Source organism: Miniopterus schreibersii (genome assembly GCF_964146895.1).
Source record: "Miniopterus schreibersii genome assembly, chromosome: 11".
NCBI classification, from domain to species: Eukaryota; Metazoa; Chordata; class Mammalia; order Chiroptera; family Miniopteridae; genus Miniopterus; species Miniopterus schreibersii.
Genome location: NC_138111.1, coordinates 66,546,502 through 66,568,384, shown reverse-complemented (window position 1 = coordinate 66,568,384; position 21,883 = coordinate 66,546,502). Strand labels below are relative to the sequence as shown.

Genomic DNA, 21,883 nt, shown 5'->3' with positions numbered 1-21,883 from the left:
TCTAGTGAGAACAGGGAAATATGTTTATAATTAGATTAAGACAGTTGCTTCAGAAATGCAGTAAATTTGGTTCGACTTAATTGATCTACTTAAAGATACTTTTAATGCTTTCTCTAGGTAAAGCAGTGTTCATTAGATTTTAGCTATACAACTGTTAACATCTATTTTCAGTTTGTTTTAAATATATATATTTACTCTCCTCCTCCTTTCCTTGGTCTGTCTGCCAATCTGCCCATCTGCCCATCTGTTTATTCCAGGAAACAGTATCCGTTGAACACCATCATCAGCGTCTTTGCCATCGTCCTGGGCGCTTTCGTAGCAGCTGGGTAAGACTGTGGACAGCTTCTGCTCAAAGCCGTCTTTGTGTCTTTGACAATAGGCCCGGCGCCGCTCTCATTTTCACTTTCCATCTGGCCGCTGTAGCCTTGAGTAGCCCAGAGACAAATCCCTCGATGCCAGGGGAAGCCCTGTGTGTTCCTGTGAAAGCCACACCGGGTTCCGTGTTGGCCAGGACATTCCTGAGAATATATAGAGAGTGTCGTAAGATACTAACACAGCGTTTCTTCATAAAAGGAGTGAACTGTTTACTTTTATTATGGAATATTTGTCTTCAATATGACAGTTTCACTTGAAAATTTCTGAGGCACTTGATCAAGAAGAATAACAGATTTATCTGTAAAGCCCTTGGGTCCTGTGATGCCTCAGAAGTCAGCATTTCCGAGGGTGGAACGCTCTCAGGAAATGTGGTATGTTTGGGGCATGACTACGGCCTTGCTCACTGATGTGCAAGACCAGGAAGGAGAACTCCAAGTTGGCATTTGAAGGCAGGCACGCAGGCTCCATCTTTTTAAAAATATATTTTTATTGATTTCAGAGAGAGGAAGGAAGAGGGAGAGAGAGAAAGAAACATCGGTGTGAGAAACATTGATTGGCTGCCTCCCGCATGTACCCGGACTGGGGATTGAGCCCGCACCCTGGGCATGTGCCCCAAGCAGGAATCAAACTGGCAGCCTTTCAGTGCATGGGCGTGATGCTCAGCCAACTGAGCCACACCAGCCAGGCCCAGACTCCACCTTTTTAGCATGGTGGTGACAGCGTCCGCGAAGTTACATTCCCAGGGTTTAAAACAGCCCTGCCCCCGTCAGCTGTTCCTCAGTCTCTCTGTGCCTCAGTTTCTTCATCTATAAAGATGATCATAGAAAAGAAAGACCTACTTGAATGAAGGGAAGAAAGAAAAGATGGGAGGAATTTCAGTTAAACTAGTTTGCTTAACTTATTTAGAAACAAGGCTTCTGGATCATTACTTGCAAATTAAATAAGGGTGCCAGGACGCCTGGGCTCTTACCCTAGCCACTCCCTCACTGGCTGTATAACCAGGGACAAGCGGTTCAGCCTCCCTGTGCCCTGGTTTTTCTAACTGTAAAGCAGAGATGAGGATAGCATCCATCTAATAGGTCCTTGTGAGAAGTAAATGAGAATACACTAGGGTTTACACTAGTGCGTGGCCAAGTTCAACAAACATGTATCGAGTGTTCATTGTGTGCCAGGCATCCTCCTAGGTGCTGGGGAGTCAGCAGTTAAGAAAGCAGACAAGGATCCGTGGAGCTTCCGTTATAGTTGGTGGACAGATAATAACCCCAAAAATACACTTAAAAATATAGTACACCAAATGATGACAGACAATAATAACAGTTTTATTATTATTATAGGTGTATTGAGTCCCCTGCCTAGACCAAGGTGTATTAGTTGTGTTTTTCTCGGTGTCGTCTTCTTCCTCTGTCCCAGCTGAGGCTGAGCTGCGCCCGGGAAGCTGGCCTCTGGCTCAGCGCTCTTTCGGGCCTTGGGTGCCTTGGGTGCCGGCGCAGACAGGAGGCAGCCGCACTGAGAGCCTGCTTGAGCTGTGAAGACTTTTGCTCAAACAACATCCTCTGAGTCAAGTAGCTAAAACAGGGAGGAGGCACTCCGCCCACCGCACTCTGGGTGTCTCCCCTGGGCAGCCTCCCTCTTCTAGGTTTCTTAGAGCTCAGTTTGAAAACCGCTGACTTAGAGCCAGCTGAAGACTTTTATAAAAACTGGTTTATAAAAGCATCTGTAATTCTTTGGTGAGGAATGGCACTTCAGGTGCTGTGTGTGAGGAAGCACATTCCTGAACCACTTACTGGAAATTCAGCTCCTATTTAACATATGTGGTACTCGAATGAGCTGGAAGGGCAACTGGTGTTTCCCAAAGCATCTGAGAGCCAGCTTGGAATAGCGATTCTTGATTTCCCCCTTTCTCAGTGCCCACAGAATGGATAACATCCTGGTGGGTGACAAGCACAGTTCTGAGCTGTAGGCCAGCTGAGACCTCACCCTTCTCTCCTTTCACTGAAATTAACTTATCCAAAGGCAAGTAATCGTGGAACGGACTCAGTTCGATCAGCTAATTTATGCTGCTGTAACAAACAGCCCCCACATCTCATCTTGGTGGTTTAACATACTAATATGTTCTGCTCGCACCACGCGTGCAAACCAACACCAGTTAGTGCTGTGTGTGTGCTCTGCTTAGTGTAGGTGCTCAGGGATCCAGGTTGGTGGGACCCCTGCCTCATCCAGACTGGGAGAGTGCATGTGGAGAACTGTGCACTGACTCTGCACGCTTTGCCCCAAAGTGACCTGTTCATTCCTCTGACATTTATTTGCCAAAGCAAGTCACATGTCCAGAAAAAGTTGAAATACAATGACTGTGAACAGCCCTAAGTGACAATCACAAGGGTTAACCGTGAATCTGCTCATTTTTAAACAAGTAAATTCTTCTCAAACTTCTGTGCTTTTACTACTGGCTTAAAGGAATGACCAGCCAACGCCCCAGCCCCCAAGAGGCCTGAGAACTCCGGGAATTCCCGGCAGGTTCTTGGAGGAAGTGAGCAACACGTCCTGCCCATTTCCCTGAGAGGCCTGGCTTTTTGCTCATTCAGCTCTGCCGACTTAGAGTTTAAACACTGAGCCAAGTGTGCGAAGGCAGGAGGTTTGAACCCCTGTTTTGAGAGATTGCGTGAGTGCCCCCGGAGAATTCTGATTTGTGATGGTCTAAAATTAATTTACATTCTCACAAATATATTTGTAGATAATAATGCCAGTGGAAGCATCAAGCAAAATCTGGTTTAATTTGTGTTCAGATCTGGATGCAGTTTTTGCCTCACTCTACGCCCTTCTCTTTGGTTAGATGTCATCTTACTTTGATATTGAAGGGGATCAGGATACATGGCTCCAAAATAAGCTTTGGCATAAGCATTATTTTGAGCCGAAGGCAGTTGAGAGTCAACAGATGTGGGAATTCTCTGCCCTCCCCTTTTTGCCTAGAGGCAGACCACCCGTTCCCCTTTGTGAAAGTGCCCCTCTCCTCTACCAGGAACAGGAAAGCAATTCTTGTCCCCAAAGGTGGGGAGTCAGCATAAGCAGACCTCACTGAAATAACCCTGATCTTCCACTAGCTTCCCCGTATATTTCCCAGTCCCTTTCCCATAATTTATTTGTTCCTCAACACCTCAACCTTCTTCTTTGTTAAAATAGTATAGAAACCCCAGAGTCTTAACGGCTCCATTGAGTTTCACTTCTCTGTGATCTGTATGCATAAAATATTAACTGTAATTTGTATACCCTTTTGTGCTGTTTACCTGTCTCTTGTCAGTTAAATTCGCAGGCCCCCAGTCACTGAACCTAAGAGGGCAGAGGACACCTCCTTGACAATGTATATTTATGAACTATGACATGGGTCTGATAGTGTCTGCCAGGTCAGGTGCCGGTGGACAAATGACACCATGGTAGAGCTGCTGTTCTGTCTCCTCTCTACGCCACATCCCCCCAAACATTTTCATACTAGTAGTATTTATTTAAAGTGGAAAGTGAAGAGAAGATGTTTCGAAAGAATGGGAAGGGGGGGGCCTTAGAGGAGTTGCGGAGAAGGAATGGATCCTGGCTCTGCCTTTTTGATGGACAGGGTATTGGTGGTGCTGGAGGAAGATTTGACTGTTTGGGCACCAGATGGAGGTGTCAGTTCCTCAAATGACCCTTCTTGCCCCAGTCACTGCCCAGCGGTCCCTACAGGGTTGTACCCTGGGGATGGCCCTGTTTACTACAATAAGCAACTGCCACTGGGTGTGTTGGACAAGTCATTCCCCTTAGAAAAGCCGGAGCTCAGCAATTATGCCGATTCATCACTTAGCAAAAGAAAGGGCTTTGCAGTTGCAGGAAGGTGACTAATGGCCCCTGGTTTTAAGCCATTCATGACTGAGTTGAAGACACCTGATGGCCCGGTTTTGTTTCTGTCTGGAGGCAAAGCAGAGGAGTTAAGCAATCAGGGACGGATTTGATCAGGGAAGGATGCGACAGGCAGACTTTGAGGCCAGGTTGGGAGCTTCTGAATGATCCTCCTGCTCTGTGCTCTCCCTCCCAGGGCTGACCTGGCCTTTAACCTGGAAGGCTATATTTTTGTATTCCTGAACGACATCTTCACAGCAGCCAATGGAGTTTATACCAAACAGAAAATGGACCCACAGGTACCGTATCTTCACTCCTGTGTCTCTTGGGCTTTGTCACCTGGCCCCTGAATTTACATGAAAAAAGGAAATGAATTTCTAAAGTTGGCATGTACTGTAATTTACATGATGCCACTGATTTCTTTTCAGTGATCTTGTCCATATAGTTTTTTGTTACCCCTTGTTCTGCAGTTTTGGTTGAAAATTAGGACAGAAAAAGATGCCACTGTTTTTGAAGCAAAGTCAGAATATATAAACGGGATTATTTTGAAAGGCAAATTAAAATTAAAAGAATTTTTTTTACCATCATCAGTGACCAGGGAGACGTCTGAGAGCAGCTCCTGCGTGAGAGCCTGGAAGTGAGGGTTACAGTTAAGTCTTGCTGCTCACTGGTGGTCACTGCGACTTTGCCCCATAACCTCGTCAAGCCTCAGTTCCCTCATCTGTGGAATGAGATGATCGGAGTGGATAATTTATAAGGTCCTGTCCAACAGGAACCGCCTCCCTCAGTCCTGCGGGGCTGGTGGCAGATGAGCTTTTCTCCTGAGTGGCTGCGTCCGTGTGGAGGCCCCCAGCCCTCACCCAGCCCAGCTGTCCCCGGAGCCTGGGAATGAGCCAGACATACGTTTCTTTGTTCCACCTTCTTTGTGTCGAGTGAGGGGTTTGCCCTGATGGACAGGCTTATTACTATGAGCTGTTTTATAACGGTACTGTTTGTTTTTTTCTGCACAGCCATTTGTTTTTTAATGGTGACAGTTTTACAAAAACAGGTTTGTTACCTTTTGAGAGTCATAATATGTCACCCTTTATGGAAAGCAGTGAGAAGGGGTGGAGCCACTTTAACGGAAAGTAAATTTATGGGAGATTGGAAATGAGATACCTGGTGTTTTAACCCTGCGGTCCTTTAATGGAAAGAACAGATGTTTTTAAGGAGTCCTGTTTATATTAACATTTTAAATGTTCTTTATTTTGTTCCAGAGTTCCTATTTTGAATAGCGTGCTTAAAAAAAAGAGTGCCAGAGAAGGGTGGAACCTCAGGGCCATCAGTCTCCACTCATTTTATCTGTCATTTTTGTGTAAAACAAATGTTTGTTCTGAGATTACAGTATACTTGAGGGGAAGCATTGTATGTCAGAAATTTGCTGAAAATATTCCACTACTGAGTTGGTCAGCATGCATATTCCAACTCTGCATAAATACAGTTGTGTAAATGGGAAGGTGATGCTTCGGGTTTCTAAAATCACGTGGTTTGCCTTGTTTTCGCAGGAGCTAGGGAAATACGGAGTGCTCTTTTACAACGCCTGCTTCATGATCGTCCCAACCCTCATCCTCAGTGTCTCCACCGGAGACCTCCGGCAGGTGAGCTGATGGGAGTCGCTCAGCAGCCTTTCCAGGTTTAATATGTAACCTTTGGTACTCACTGAATAAAAAGTGTAAAGGCTGCTAGGATTCCATGAAAGCGAGGTGTTTCACAGCCCCAGGAATGCCTTTGGCGCTGTCCTTTCCCTGGCCCTTACCTTCGCGGCCTGGGAAGTGGCAGGACGCTGTCCCGGGCACGCAGGGCTGGAAGCTTTTGGGAAGAAAACGTAAGAGTCTGATCCTCACTACCCTTTGCTGATGTGGGGAGCCTGGGAAAGCCACTTACCTTAGAGGGGATTTTGGCATTTAAAAAATGAATTTGTTTATTTATTACCTTGATTATGGACATTTTAAAACATAGACAAAGTAGAAAGAATAATTTAATGAACTCAAGCGCCTACCCAGCTTCCACACTCTTGGTATTTTGCCGTTCATATGTCACCTCCCCTCTGCTCTCACTGTTTCCCCCCTGGAATATTTTAAAGCAAGCTGTAGACATTGTGCCATTTTTGTCTCTATTCCGGGACCTGTGTTTGAATCTTGAGAGGGTATTTTTCTTTTGGTATCTGCCCTGCTCCCTTATGTGCTGCACACAGTGAGGGACAGATAAAGTGGTGGATTGGTAGGAGTGTAGGAGGCCCAGGTGGAGCTAGAGGAGGCCAGTCTCTTGGGGGGGGTGGATGTGCACCCCCTCCCACCAAACTATCCCCCCCCCCTTCTTACTCCCCCACCCCCCCTTTACCCCAGCAGCTCCCAGCCCCGTGCACCGGCCCTGCCAGCCCTGCTGCTTCAGAGCTGCAGCCAGAGCGCTTCCAGGAATGCTGCCTGTATCTTAAGCAGATGTTTAAGTTCAAGCGAAAAGCTAGGGTGCTGGGCAAAATCAGCGTCCAGTGTGGCCTCGGCCCGGAACCGAGCCCTGCTGCCCGGCGTTAACCCTCTCCTTGCTGGGAGAGGCCCTGGCAGCAGCCCTTCACGCCCGGGCCGCGTTTCTGATTTAACAGCCAGCGTGGGGCGGTGGCCCTGTGCGCTCGGGCCGTGAGCCAGCCCCTTTGTCGTCCTTCAGGGGTTTGAAGGCCGCGGGCTCCTGGGGACAGCAGGGCTGACGTCAGGGCTGGTTGTTCTTTCTCAGAACTTCACTGTCTCACTTGCGCAATTCCTGTCTGAAAGCGGGACAGCAGGAGGGCCTGGCGCGGCTCGGGGGTAACAGCCCTTCGCGTGCTTTCCGTGGAAACCCGCCCAGAAACACCAGTGTTGATGAAGGGCTGTCCTCGTGTGCGCGGGCCTCCCTGTGAGCTCCGAGCGTGGGAAGGGAGAGCAAGCGCCGCGCCCTCTCTAGCGAGAAAGGGCAGGCTATCTGGAACAGCATTCACTTTCCAGCGGCCGTCGCTGATGCTAAGCCGTTCAGTGTAGGCGACATTCCAGGAAGCGAACTCATGAGCCCTCAGTGAAGCAGCCCTGGCAGCTTGTCTCATTTCATTATCACAGAAATGAGTTTTTCTTTTCAAGCCCCTGGAGTTCATCTCTTCTGAAATCGTGGTGTTTGAGAGCCGTTTCAGATACGTGTTTATTTCTAGAAATAGAAATCTAGAAATCCCTAGAAACTCTGAACACCTGACTGTGAAACTAAAGCATATTTCCCCATAGAGACAGTGTTATGAATGGCATGGGGACCAGAAACTGAATCTTAGGTACTTTCTGAGCAAAATAGACTAAATAGTATGTATGTGTTAAATGTGGTTATTTCCGCTTGCTAATCTTCTCTCCTGGCGGATTGTTAGACCAGCCGGAAGAGCCTCGAGGGTAGAGGAAAGTGTTTTCCTGCCCGACAAACTTCTTCCAGTTGGTCACTTTTAACTGTAGCTGCCTCCTTGTTAGATTGTGAACTGGATACAGTAAACAAGTGAATTTCTGTACATAGATGTGTTAGTCTGCAATACAAAACTGCATTTTACTTCCCGAGTTTGGTTTGATTGTACCAGAAGCTGATCGATGAATTAGACTAAATGTTAACTTCTCTTGACGGTGGAAGGACGCTGCTGAGTCAGTTTCCTGGCTGACTGGAGAGGGCCGGAGAGCGAGGTAGGCCTGGGCGTGAGCCACTGCGCGGAGCGCTCACCCCTGGACCTTGGACTCCTGCTGGTAGTAGTTCTGCTAATAGCACCTGATTCTCCTATTAACAGAATCGGAGGTTGTTACCAGATTAGGCCTCTGGAAAACACTCAGTGGGTGAACTTTCTTTAGTCATTTGAATCATTGAATTATTGAATCAAAGTACATTTATTTTTTCTTTTTAAAAATTTATTTAAAAAGTTAAAAAATTTTTAAATTACAGTTGACAAACAATAATGTATTATTTTCAGGTGTATTACATATTGATTAGACGTTTATATAACAAAAAGTGATCACCCTAAGTTTAGTATCCGTCCACCTGACACCATACGTAATTATTACAATATTATTGACTATATTCTCTATGCTGTACTTTACATTCCTGTGACTGCTTTTGTACCTGGCAGTTTGTCAAACATTTAGTGTATTAGTTGAATTGGGATAAATAGGACTTTCTTATTAAAAAATCCAAAAATGCAAAATGAAATGAATTCACACGCCAACATATTTTTACAGCAATAATAAGCGTAAAGGAAAGAAGTATTTTATTGTTATACATCTTTAATTATTTTCTGTGTTTTAAAATAAATGTCATGCTACCTTATTTTTTAAAATGCCACCCTCACATCCTCATCATTATTAGAGAAACAAAACTAAAATCTGTCCAACTTTAGGTTGGCAAAGAATCCAGATGATGTTATGAAAATTATTCCATCGCCCCCTATGGTTTATGTGGTATCAGGAATATATAATTTTTATTTACTGTTTACATAAATGCTTGCTATTCTTTGAGTAAATAAGTGTTTTTCTAACCTTGGTTTAAGTTTGGGGTGTATGGCTTGCTCCTATTTCCAGTTTTATTTGACTTTCAGACACAGAGTGTTTTCCATAGCTTCTGTTTGGTTTTGACCTTGGCCCTGGGGTCAACTCTCTGATGGTTCCTGCCCCTTTGATTGGCTTGGGACTTGCCAGTGTGACAGATTTATACTCACTATATTGTTTCCTTTCACAAGTAAGCATTTTTTTGAAAAAAGTTTTAAGATGGAAACTTTCAAGCCTATGCATGAGGAGAGAGAATAGAATAGTAATCCCCATGTGCCTGGCAATCAGTTTTAGCAGTTATCAATATTTCATGTGTATATTTTTGATAAGAGAGGTAGGCAAAGTATTACTAATGGAACAAAGACCATGAAGTGTGAAGGGCTGTAGTAATCAGACAAGAGAATTCCATTTTAATTGGTTTAAGCAATTTGAATTATAAACTTAAGAAAGATTTAAATAATGTTAAACATATAAAGTTATTAAAACTTGGATAACAAAGTATTGCTTAACAGAAAGTGAATAGAGCTTGTATTTAATTGTTATTCAGCAATACTTATGTATAGTCTTGAGTTACCTTAAAATCATTCTTGGAGGCAGGCAAGAGACAAATCATGAATAAAATACTCGTTTTCATTGTCACCTGTCATTTTCAAGAGGGTTGGTTTTATTTTCTCAGCTAGGGACTAAGAGCAGAAACCGAGTCTTTAACTTTTCTGTCTACCAGTGCCTCCACTGAATTACTTTGTTGCTTTGTAATAGCAAATAATTGTTTATTTGTTCATGATACTTCCTAAGCATTTACAAATTCTTGAAAACAGTTTATGAACTTGAAGTTTTCTTAAGTTCAAAATTAATGCCAACATTATTGATTTTATAATAAACTTTCTAATAAGGTTATTTTATAGAAAGTAAACCTAACCTGACTACAGTTTCAGTAAAGATTTAATGATAGCTATAGCAACAATAGCTATCATTTTGTTCTTGCCACCTTAAGATTCTAAGCAATTTTATTAAATCCTCGCATTGATCTTTTGAGGAAGTTTTAAAAAAAATAATCCTTATTTGTAAAATGAACCTGAGGGTTAGGGAAGAAAAGTAATTTGCCCAATGTCACATAACTGGTACTACCTAGGATTTTTAAAATACTATTTTCTGTTTGGGAAATTGTTTTCTATATTAATTAAAATGCACAATTTGGTAAAAAAACCTAATAGCTCTAAACTGAAATATTATTCATCTAATCATTAGTTTTCTTTCTTTTTGATAATAGGCTACTGAATTCAACCAATGGAAGAATGCACTATTTATCATACAGTTTCTTCTTTCCTGTTTTTTGGGGTAAGAAACCATAGATAAATACAAGCTTTGGTCGGTGGTATCTCTTGACAGGTCAAATCAAAATGTGCATTCTCTCTGTTCTGTCAAAATTCCTTTGTGCTTCTCCAGTTTTCTCTGGAAAGTACTCCTGTAGCAGAGGAGTGGACTGAGATGCATGTCAGATGTCACATTCTATTCCAAACATGAGATTGCTTACTGATTTCTGAAAGTTTGAAATGAAGTTTTTAGCTGACATGTCAAATTCCGTACTGTGTTTATCTTTGTCACAATGTCCCAAGTTTTCCAAGCTCCACCTCACATAAACATGTGGAAATGACAACCATTTTCTGTAGTGCTATACCTCCTATATTCAGGGAAACTTCTGAGAGATGTCCAGGCCATTGTATTGTCCAGTAATTTTAGGCTTTTGTTCTTAAAATTTTTCTTAGTTCTGTTCTCCTGTCAGGAGCCATGCAGCTGTGTCTTTCTTTTCTTTTTTTTTGGTTTTGTTTATGTTCCCCAAACTTGAAAATTTTCATGAATAGATAATACATGCAACTAGCATATAATCCAAAAGCTGTTAAAGAATGCACAGGGAACGGAGCCAGCCCCCTCCCTCATTCTCATTCATCCACTCACTTTCCCTTCTTCCCTGCCCTGTAGCACTGCTGTGTTCCTCTCCAGAGGCAATCGCTGTTGGAAGTCTTTGGAGTAACCTGCCTGGGCTGGGCTCCATGTACACAAGCACCTGTGTCTTCATCCCATATGAAAGGGTGTTTGAATGACTATCTCAGGGAATTACTTGTCAAAAGGCTTTTCCTGTGAAGAAAGATGAAATTCCCCCTTATTTTTTTAACTATGAATACTGCAACTTTAATTATGTGCACATGAACTAAGACAGCTCATGATCTCTTTGATCAATAATCAGTTTTCAAACTGGGTTTAAAAAAATTTTTTTTAAATTAATCCTCACGTGAGGATATTTTTTCCATTGATTTTCAGAGAGAGTGGAAGGGAGGGAAGGAAGGTGGGGAGAGAGAGAGAAACATGGATGTAAGAGAGACACATCAACTGGTTACCTCTCATGAACATCCCGACTGAGGGGTGGGGAGTGAACTGCAACCCAGGTAGTGCCCTTGATCGGGAATTGAACCCTTGACCCTTTGGTGCTCGGGCTGACACTCTAACTACTGAGCCATATCGGTCAGGGCTCAAACTGGGTTTTAATTGCATAATGTAGTCACAGAGAAGTAAAAATATTTTTGTATATCTTCCAGTTCAGTAATTCTCTCTTTAGCTGTGTCTGATTTCGTGTTTAACCTCATGATGGAGTTTTTGATTTTAACAGTTTTATATTCTATTTGTCAAAGTTTCACAGCTTTTTGTTCCAAACTTATCTGCTCATTCTTAAAATTATTTCATTGCTGATCTTTGATACTCTACCTTTTACTTCCTCAAATGTTACACACATAGCTATTTTATGTTCTGTATCTGATGATTCCAACATATGCAGTTCTTGAGAATCTAAATATGTACTTTGCTGACTAAATATGTAGTTTGTGACTGTCATTATGGTTTGCTTTCTAATGTGTTTGGTGACGTGTGTTTGTGAGCATATTGCTTAATCTTAATCAGTCCTGTTGGCTGAAATTTGGAATTTGAGAAACTTTCCTACGGGGACAAATTGATTTTGTTCTAGCTGGTAGCTAGGTGTTGCCCCTGACCTGGACCACTTCAGGCCTTTTCGAGCGCCTGGGTTCAGGGGCCTATAGTGTTCATTCTCCCCACCTGGAGGTTGGCCCAGGGCTCAGTTTCCAGACTGTGCTGTTCTGCTATGCCTCTGCCCCTTGGCAACCTGCCCCTGCCCCACTGTCTGCTGCTCTGACTGTTGCCTGGCCCTAATTCCTTACTGCTCTGTACCCAGTACCCCCTCTTTTAAAGGGGGTGATTTTGCATGACCTCTGTGCCTCTTTCGTACTAACAATCTCTCAAATAATGTGTCCTTTCCAGTCATTGGTTGTTCTGCAGTGGGAGAGTACTGAGTACTCAAAGTGCTTAGGTAGCCATTGTTGGAAGCATAAGTTCAGTAGGATATTTGTAGTTTTCCCAGTTGTTGACTGAGAACATTTAACTTGGAAAAAAAAATCTACTAAGCCATGTTGTGAGTTACCCTTTGTCAAACCATCCTTTTTCCTTTCCAGTTAAAAAAAAAAAATTCAACCCGTGTCACACAAACTCAGACCAGCACCTTTCCCTGCCTCACCCCATTCACCTGAGAACAGCAGCGCCACCCTCTGCGGGGAGCTGTCCTGGGTAGGTGGTGTGGTCGGCAGAGCCTGGACGGGAGCTGTTACTCTCTGGGGCTGCCTATGAGAAGCTTGTCCCCATCTGTGTACAGTTCCATATATCCCCTCCCCATTTAATAATGTGCTTCTTAAAAACAGATACTCTCTTGTTTTTAATACATTATTTTATCAGGAGTCACTTTGCAAATGAAAATGTCCTAAAGGAATTGTAATTATAAATAAATCAGTAAAAATGATGAAATAATTAACATTTCAGATTTTACTCAACTTTAAGGATGAAAACTTGGTAGGTCTTTTGTGGAAAGACCACAGAAGACCAGTTTTTTAAGTGGGTCTTTTGAGGACACGAAAGCCATCACACAGTCCAACAGTTAAGTGCCTAAACTCTGGAATCAGATGGTCTGGGTTTCAGTCCTGGACTTACCAGTTATTAGCTCTGGCTCCTTGGATAAGTTATTTAACCCCGCAGAGCCTCAACTTCCTTACTTTTAAAATGGGAACAGTCCGGCTGGGCGTGGCTCAGCGGTTGAGTGTCGACCTAGGATCCAGGCGATCGGGGTTCGATTCCCGGTCAGGGCACATGCCCGGGTTGTGGGCTACAGCCGATCAATGACTCTCATCATTGATGTTTCTCTCTCTCTCTCTCCATCTCCTTTCCTCTCTCTGAAATCAATAAAGATATACTTAAAAAAAAAGGGAACAGTGAGCTAAAGTGTCTGATTCATAAGGTGGGGTTCTGTGAATTGAATGGGTAAAGAGCACTTAAAACAGTGCTAGACACATAGAAAATGCTCGATAAGTATTAAATGTTGATTTTTCTGTTTCTTGAGGCGACCTGTTTAGTTTGGCTGTCGTCTTCTTTTTAATCCTCACTCAAGGATATTTTTTCCATTGCTTTTCAGAGAGAGTGGAAGGGAGAGAGAGAGAGAGCAGCATCGATGTGAGAGAGACACATCGACTGGTTGCCTCCTTGCCCGTGCACCAACCGGGGCCGGGGATCGAGCCTGCAACCCAGGTACATGCTCTTGGCCAGAATCAAACCTGGGACCCTTCAGTCTGTGGGCCAGCGCTCTAACCACTGAGCCAAACTGGCCAGGGCTGTTTTTATTGATTTTAAAGAGAGAGAAAGGCGGGGGGGGCCGGGGGGGGGAGAGTAACACCCATGTGAGAGAGAAACATCGATCGGTCGCCTCTGGGACGACACTCCAACCCACTGAGCCACCCGGCCAGGGCCGCCTGTCCTCTTTTTACTCCAGACAGATTTGGTTCTCCCTATAGGCACGGACTCGAGAGTTTTCTTCTGTTATGTATACTTTACCTTCAGTGGTCGCGCTTTAACTCTGAGCTGCTCCTGAAGGAAGCTCCGGTTTGGATGGTGGATTTTTCAGAACCCTGCTTGCTTACAGTTTCTCACTCCGAGGGCACTACGATGGGGCCATTTGCTTCCTCACAGTAATAGAAACCATTGTGAGTGTCTGAGGACATCCTTGGTTTTCAGGACAACTGGCACTGGGCTCAGGCTGTCCCTTCCCTGATTTCCCTGCTCAGGGAGCTTCTAACCCAAGGCTTCAGAGGGCTCTGACTCTCAGCCTCCTCCTTATGTCCACTGCTTTCAGGTTTGCATTTCAAACTTACTTTTTCCAACCACCGAACCTCTATTACAAGTTGAAAATAAATTTAAAAAATTATAACTTTAAAAATGTAATTTAAAAGCCAATGGAATGGCAAAAAGGAGAGACTTTCCTTTTGAGATGTGGTGAAGGGCTCCGCATTAAGCGATGCTATTTGTAATAGGAGTTTGTAGATAACACACATGATGGAGTGAAGTCGTGTCAGGAAGGCAAGTTAGGTTGTGGGAGCTAAGATTGTAAAATAGACTAGATCTTAAGTTGACCAGCTGGATTTTAAAAAGCTAGTCCTGCAGGTCTTTTTAATCTTTCTGAGAAATGACAGGTTATGGTTCATTCATACAGGCCTCAGCCACCAGCACCCAGGCTCGGAGGTGATTATCCTAATCTGTTTCTGCCCCAGTAACAGGCCCTTTAATCCCACTGAAGCAGTAATGTGTTCCTTAATAAAAACACAAAAGCATCAAATTTCCCTACTCTCGGGATAAAAAAGTGTTCTATTCTTTGAACTTTCATTGTTGCTGCTGAGATTTGGCATCCAAGAGAAAACAGAAGGCTGCAGATTGCTGAGCTCTGGAACTGCAGACCTCAGAGATGGCAGATAGTCCCATCGTTCCCCAGCAAACGAACCTTAGTGTATGACTGATGCTGCAGGAAGATGGGCCACGTTTGTCCCATGACCAGCATCTTTGCCCATCACGGAGGCCTGTGGTTGGCGTGAGTTCCTACCAGAGATGGGCAAGATGAGAATTCTTGAAATTCTTTGAAACCTGGAATTATGGAGGAGTAATGTCCTGGGGTACCACTGTGGTTGGTGCAAGGAGTGTTAGAGTGCCTCTTATCATTTAAACATTTGTTTTGAACTTCTGTGTATGCTTGTGCATGGAATGGTAACCAGCAGCAAGTTGTAAATGAGGTCGTTTGAGTTCTGTTTGTGACTGCCACAGGAAGGAATCTTTGAGCAGAGGTTCTGGTCCAGAGCTGTCCACATGAGCACCTCTATTCCTTGGGCCCTGTAAGCCAAAACATTTCTTCTGCTGTCTGAAGAAATGTGAATCACATGTATGTGCTGCTATTTTTCAAATGTACACAGGTGATAGGTGATTTAAAAATGCAGAATGGGTCAAAGCTGCTGAGTGTTTGCAGTGCTTTTAAATATCTTTGCATTTTACTCATCCGTAGGTGCTAAAGTCAAAACTATTGTTGACAACGTGAAGGTTGACTTTTTGGTGTTAAAAGTGGTGTGGTGTCCTTCGGACTGAGTTAATAGAGGTTCTTCTAGTTTAGAACCTTGGTCTTCACCAAAGGTCTGCATAGGTACTTATTTGCATATAGAAATACGTTATGTTTCTTAGAGAATAATTAATACACTATTTTGATCTTAGTGGTTTTATATTCATTCTCTTTGGGGACACCTAGTGGTTACACTAAAAAGTGCAGCCTTTCTGTCTAGATTCTGTAGGGAGAACTGCTTGCTGACTCAGACTCCCCCAGGACATGAGAGAGGAGGGCCCCTCTCCGGCTCAGCCCAGCTGGTGAGTGAGTGTCCTAGCCGCCCACGGTTGTGGTAGGTGGATATTGGAATCTTAGACCCAAGGTGTCTGTGATTCTGAGTGTGGCCAAGATAATTTCACTAAAATGTGGGATGGAGAAAATGCTGTGTGATTGGGACCCTGGAAAATGAGTTTTTAAGCAAAAATAAAGAACAGCCACACTTGTCCTGGGTTTAAGGCTGCAGTGCAATGGAGGAAGCCTGCTGGAAGCTTTTCTGTGTCTTCTGAATTGGGTTGGTCCCCTCCCCTGAGCTGTAATCTCTATGATTTTAGCAGGCTCTGAGCTCCTGCAGAGTAGGTGCTGGGGGTTCTGTTCTCTTACCCAGGGCCAGCGGAACAGGCACTCGTTAACAGCAGGCTGAGGTTTAATCTTTTTATTTTATGCATGAGTAGGATTATTTGTAGTTCCTCAGGGCTCTAAATTAATGTTGAATTTATTAAAAATATAAAAATTAAAAAACCAGAGATTTTGTTAAGTCTTTAATATATAAATACTGTTGTTCTATTTATAAAGCTAGTAATTTTTGTATAAACAGAATTTTACTTTCATTTTTTGATTACTGGTTTGTTATCTCAAGTTTAATCGATGAAAAAAAATCTCCTAAACAATTTACTGAAAATTAGTCCCATTTACAATTTAGTGAATTAAAAAAATTTTAAGCTTTTAAAACTGCATTTACAAATGTGCTTTACCTGGTTTCCCCCCAGTAGTTTCAGGCCTTAACGAGGCCCTGGCAAAGCTAACGAATTGATTGCTTCTCCCACTTAAGCAACTCTTTGAAATCTAATAAACCAAAGTTGAAAATGTAGTAAATCGGCTTCTCTTCAACATTTGAGTACTGTGTGCCGATTTACTCAGGTTCTCTTACTCCTTTCAAATGAGTCTAATATTAACTGCACATTTCAAATTAAAACTCTGTAGGCCGAGATGTTGGCTTCTCTCACTTGTCAAATTGTTGTAATTACCTTAATAACAAACAGCTTTCTGAGAATTATAAAATGTAAGATTGTAATTTTTATTCCTCAACTTTATGTTAAAGTGTGGTGTACTTTATCTCTAATATTTTTCTCTACCACCCCTGCTAATAAACATCTCAGGCCCAAAGCGGTGACTGTGTTGATTTGTGATTCTGATTCTGTTACCAGCAGTGAGAGATCTGGGCCCGGATGGGGACTGAGCGCTAAATTCCTGCAGGATTTATTCACCAGGTGCACAGGCTGGGTCCTTTCTTAGGTCCTGGTTCCCTCTGCTCCTGCTTTCTAACTGGGATTTATCTCTAAAATCCAACATGTCTTCTGCTCTCTGTATTTTTCCAGTTTCATTCTCGACCAGCCTGGTTCAGGCGCATGGTGTTTTGCCCCCCACTTAGGTTGAAGCTAATTTTGTTCACTGCTTGATTGAAATGAGTCTGTTTTTGTACCTGTGATTGGATTGTAGATTCTCTCCTGGGTGTGTATATTTTCCTGTCTGGTGCTTGGTCACAATTCTGTAGTCATTTTATTGACAAGTAAGTGTCAAAATACTGGACAGTGTTGAATGCCGGTTGAATTAACTTTGGTAATAGGTACAGGAGTATCACTGACATGGGGAATCCATCACTTCAGTCTCCTCTGCCCAAAGCCAGCAACCGCTCGCTGCTTTTCCTTTCTAACCCTGTGGTTCTCAGCACTGGCTGCACCTGAGATTCATCCCTGGAGCTTTGAGACTGAGCATGGCCCCCCCCCCCCCTCGAACCATTGGAAGGAGAACCTCTGCCAGGCCTCACTGTGTGTGAAAAGTGCACCAGGTGATTCTGATGCACAGAGGGGTTAAAAACCAGTGTTGTAACGTAGCTGTCAAACGAAAGATTTCAGGTAGGTTAGGAAATCTCATTGTTCTCACCCCCTTTTCGGGGAAACATGAATGGGAAAGAGACAGACAAAATGAAAAGGACACTTAAGGTAGAAAGTTTGGCGAATGCAAGACTGGACCGTTTTCCTGTGAAAGGTCAGAGTTAAAAAGATGTTGCCAGATGTAGGCTCTAGAATCTTTGCGGCATTCCAGCTCCCCTCTGCCCCCCCAGGTTCCTGTTGATGTACTCCACGGCGCTGTGCAGCTACTACAACTCGGCGCTCACCACGGCCGTGGTCGGAGCCATCAAGGTAAGGGGCCAGGCCTCGGGGCATCTGTGGTCGGAGCCATCGAGGTAAGGGGCCAGGCCTCGGGGCCTGCAATCGAATCGAGGGCTTGACTGTGAACCTGTCTCTCCCACAGAAGCTGAGTTTGATTTTGTCGTTGTCAGTGGGTAGTAAGAGTGGAGGCTTGTGACGTTTTCACCTGTGCCTGGGTGGTCACTTCTTCCGTCTTCTAATCTGATCCATCAAACAGAGGGAGACTAATTAAAAAAGGGAAGATAAATTATGATTTTTAAATCGGGGTGGTGGGAAAATGAAGTAAAAAGCTGAAAAAATGCCAAATTTATGCGCTCACCAAAATACCTTCTCATCTACAATTCGGTTTTCTGGGCGAATTGGCCAACTAAGAAAGGGAACCCCCGTGAAGAACATGTCAGGCTAGATACATGCTCAGTTAGAAGGCGGCGCGCTCCTCGATCGCGCGGGTCTCTGCGTGTGTTTACATGCGTTGAACACACGCACGGGTGAGTGGGAGGGCGGGGTGCTCTGAGTTCTTCCCGCAGTGCTTGCTTTTCTAGTCACGTGAACTCCTAGGTTGAGAGGCTGCCTGCTTCCGCAGGAGGCTGTCTGTTGGCTGCCCAGAGGCCTCCCCAATACACTCACAGAGTGCTGCTTGGAATATATGAGATGTGTCTCCTCTGTTCAAGTTTAGAATCAATATAAGTAAAATTCACTACCCAGCGATGGTAAAGAGACGGGATCTGGAAAGTTGATTACAACCCAGCTCTTAACCTCTTTTCCTGCGTATGAACAGTGCAGTTTCCTGTGATTGCTGTGCCATAGTTCACTTCGTCTTTTTATAAAGCCTTATGTGATGGATTTTTATTCATTTATCCAACATTCTGTGGACACCTACTGTGTGCAAAGTAACTAGAATATTTAGTTTCAGATTTTAGCACATACATGTATTTCCCCCCTAAATTCTTTACTTTTAAAATGACCGATCCTCTCTCTCCCTGCAGAACGTATCCATTGCCTACATCGGGATGCTAGTTGGTGGAGACTACATTTTCTCTGTGTTAAATTTTGTAGGGTTAAATATTTGGTAAGTGGGTTTTTTAAATGAACTCATTTTAGCAAGATATGAATTTTAAGAAGTCTGACTAATATGTTATAAGTAAAGGAGTAGGTGTTTTGACATGACACTTTCTAAGATAATTTTACTTGAACCACTCAGTTCATCTATTTTTGCGACATACGCCCTCGTGTGGATCACGGGGACGTGCGTAAGGAACACCGAGGGGCTGAGATCTGAATTTAATTCACGAGCCTTCCTCCTGGAAGAGCCCCCCGCGTCATTTGCCTTCTCTTGTGAAGGGGGCCTCGCTAGACTTGTGCTCTGTCGAGGCCCCATGTGGCAAGGATATTGGGAGGAATGACTGAGGTACTTTTAAAAGGCATTTTGGGGTCCCAGACATGGGGCACTATTTTAGGATAATAATGTAGAGTTTATTCAGTAATAACCAAGTGTGTATTTTCTCAACATGTTTCTGTATCAGACCTGACCTACTCTTTTTTTCCTGCCCCAAAAGATTTCTGAACTAAGGGGTAATTCTCATCAAGTGATCTACGAAGGAGGAAAAACGGGGGTGGTGGTGGTGCTCAGTATTTCCCTTCCATTAAGCCGACTGCATGTAGCGAAATGGCAGCAAGTGCTGGTGTTTTCTTTATTCCCACCCTCTCTTTCCCCTTTCAGCATGGCAGGGGGCTTGAGGTACTCCTTTCTAACCCTGAGAAGCCAGTTAAAGCCTAAACAGCCTGTGGACGAAGAAAACGCCCCTCCGGACTTGCAGAGGGGTGCTTAGCCGCCCGGCTCACGCGCAGGCTGGGGGCTGGGGTGGTTCCCTGACGCAGGAAAGTGGAGCAAGCAAAGGAATGTCTGCAAAGAGCAAAGAGAATCTACCTCACATGCGCTGCACAATGAGCCACTGTCGCCGGAGACGCGTGTCTGGGCAGAGCCTTACCAGCCGCAAGTGAATCTTCTGGAGATAAGCCCGAGGTCGACGGGATCGTCTCCAGGGCGCTGTGTCCGTCCCTCCTCGGCTGTCACGGCACCGCGTGTGCTTAAGGGGAGGCCCAAGGTCGGCGCCCTGAAGGTGATAATTTTCTCACCAGCACCTTCGCCTTCATTTTGAAGGTCCAGCCAAAGCGGAGTGACAGCGAGAGCATGTTGCAGTTTAAACAGACATATCTTTATTTTCGTAAGGGCCAATTCCCTGCCGTAGAGTTATCTGTTAGCTTCGATTTGATCTTACACGTTGGTGTCTTTTCCCGATCATCAAAGTAAAATAAAAAATCATTTGTATGCATGCCTCCTGCTGTGTGTGATATTGCGGGAGATAGGCAGGAAACAGTCCGATCCCCACTCTGCCCTGAAGGTATATTCCTTTTAAGATCTGAGTTGGGAAAAGTTACAGAATAACTCGATGGAACATGCAAGACTTAGTGTGCCCGTCAGCCTGGAAGTCGGTCACATCTCTCATCTCCCTCCCGCTGTGTTCAGGGAGCGGTGAAGTTCAGGCGATGTGGACCTGAACCTCCCAGGCCTGTGGGTGCGCGAAGGGCCTGAGTGGATGAGCTGTTATTATTGTCCATCGAGAGGTGTGCGGTCCCCATGGGGTTGTGGTGCAGGGCAGGCCTCAGTCTGAGCGACAGGAGCCCTTCCTTCCAGTCTTGTCTGCACTGCTACCCACCGAGACCGCACGGCTCACCGTGCGTTGTGGCCTCCATTGGTTTAACCTGTAAAATTGAACCAGGGCTTCAAATTCCCACCAGCTCTAACCTTCTAAGTTTCTAGAAGCTGAGCCAGATGTGGCCAGGGCAGCAAATGAAGGAACCATTGTGTTGACCTGTTGTTTCAATTTACTTAAAAAAAAAATTACAAAAATTTTAATTGTAAAATACTCATAAAATTTACTATCTTAACCATTTCTGAGTGTACGGTTCAGTAGTGTTAAATACATTCACATGTACAGCCAATCTCCAGAAAGAACGTTTTCAGCTTGCAAACTGAAACTCTATGCCCACTAAACAGTCACTCCTTCCCCACTCAGCACCCGTCAGAATTTCCTTCCTTTTAAGGCTGAGTAATGGACCATCATGTTGATAAACCACGTTTTGTTCACCCATTCAGTGGACGTGCTGTCAGTGGACATTTGGGTTGCTTCCACTTGGCCGTTTGTGAATGATGCTATGAACATGGGTGTACAATTATGTCTTTGAAACTATACTTTCAATTCTTCTTGGATATTATTTTTTAAATCCTTATTTATTGATTTTTAGAGAGAGGGGGCAGAGAGAATGATTTGTTGTCCCACTTATTTTTGTATTTGTTGGTTGACTCTTGTGTGTGCCCTGATCAGGGATCGAACCCACAACCTTGGCGTATCGAGACAACGCTCCAACCAACCAAACTACCTGGCCAGGGCTCTTGTTGGAGATTAAAACAGAAACTTGTTTCCTCTACACACAAAGCACTTCTGACACCAGATGTGTGAGGTTTGTGTTTTTTCACATTCAGCTCTTCAGCTCTCTGGCACCAACTGGGTGTCTTAGAACTGAATTCTGATCCTGCCCTCAGCTGTACAGAACCCCCGGGCTACGGGCTCAGTCCCTCAAGACTGCCCTGCCTCACTTCAGATGCCAGTCCCAGGTGCCAGGCTGTGACCGGTGCTTCGGACTAGCCAGCATAAATCGGGGCTTTTTCCTTCCTTGGGTTCAAAAATTGCTAGAATGGCTCACAGAACTCAGGGAAGTGCTTTACTTTCTATTACCAATTTATTGTAAAGTACGCAACTCAGGAGCAGCCAAAGGGAAGCGATGCATAGGACAAAGTGTGCGGGCGATGGCCTGGAGCTCCCAAGGCTTCTCGGCCTCTGCTCTCCCCGCGCACGTGTCTCACCAGCCTGGAAGCCCCCAAAGGCCATCTTTAGGCTTCGTTACTCTTAGTCCCAGCGACCCGTGGGCCACAGCTGCCCCGCTTCACACTCCTTGCACAACAGTGCACAAGGTTTCCAATTTCTTCACATCCTGTCTAACACTTGCTATTTTTTGTTGTTATTTTTTCGTAGTAACCATCCTACTGGGTGTGAGGGGGT

The 21,883-nt window shown here is 44.3% G+C and overlaps 1 protein-coding gene across 2 annotated transcripts in view; it reads left to right on the top strand.

The window, feature by feature from the left end:
- The window catches only part of SLC35D2 (solute carrier family 35 member D2), a 41,934-nt gene extending 21,840 nt beyond the window's left edge, over positions 1-20,094 (top strand). Inside the window, exons 6-12 of one of the 2 annotated variants that reach the window (XM_081152003.1) lie at positions 258-326; positions 4,436-4,538; positions 5,784-5,876; positions 10,078-10,145; positions 17,675-17,753; positions 18,749-18,831; positions 19,483-20,094. In XM_081152003.1, the coding sequence (XP_081008129.1) occupies positions 258-326; positions 4,436-4,538; positions 5,784-5,876; positions 10,078-10,145; positions 17,675-17,753; positions 18,749-18,831; positions 19,483-19,591 (604 nt within the window). In that variant the 3' untranslated portion in view covers positions 19,592-20,094. The remainder of the gene's footprint in view (positions 1-257; positions 327-4,435; positions 4,539-5,783; positions 5,877-10,077; positions 10,146-17,674; positions 17,754-18,748; positions 18,832-19,482) is intronic. The other variant, XM_081152004.1, reaches the window with a different exon arrangement.
- Positions 20,095-21,883: the final 1,789 nt, after the last annotated feature.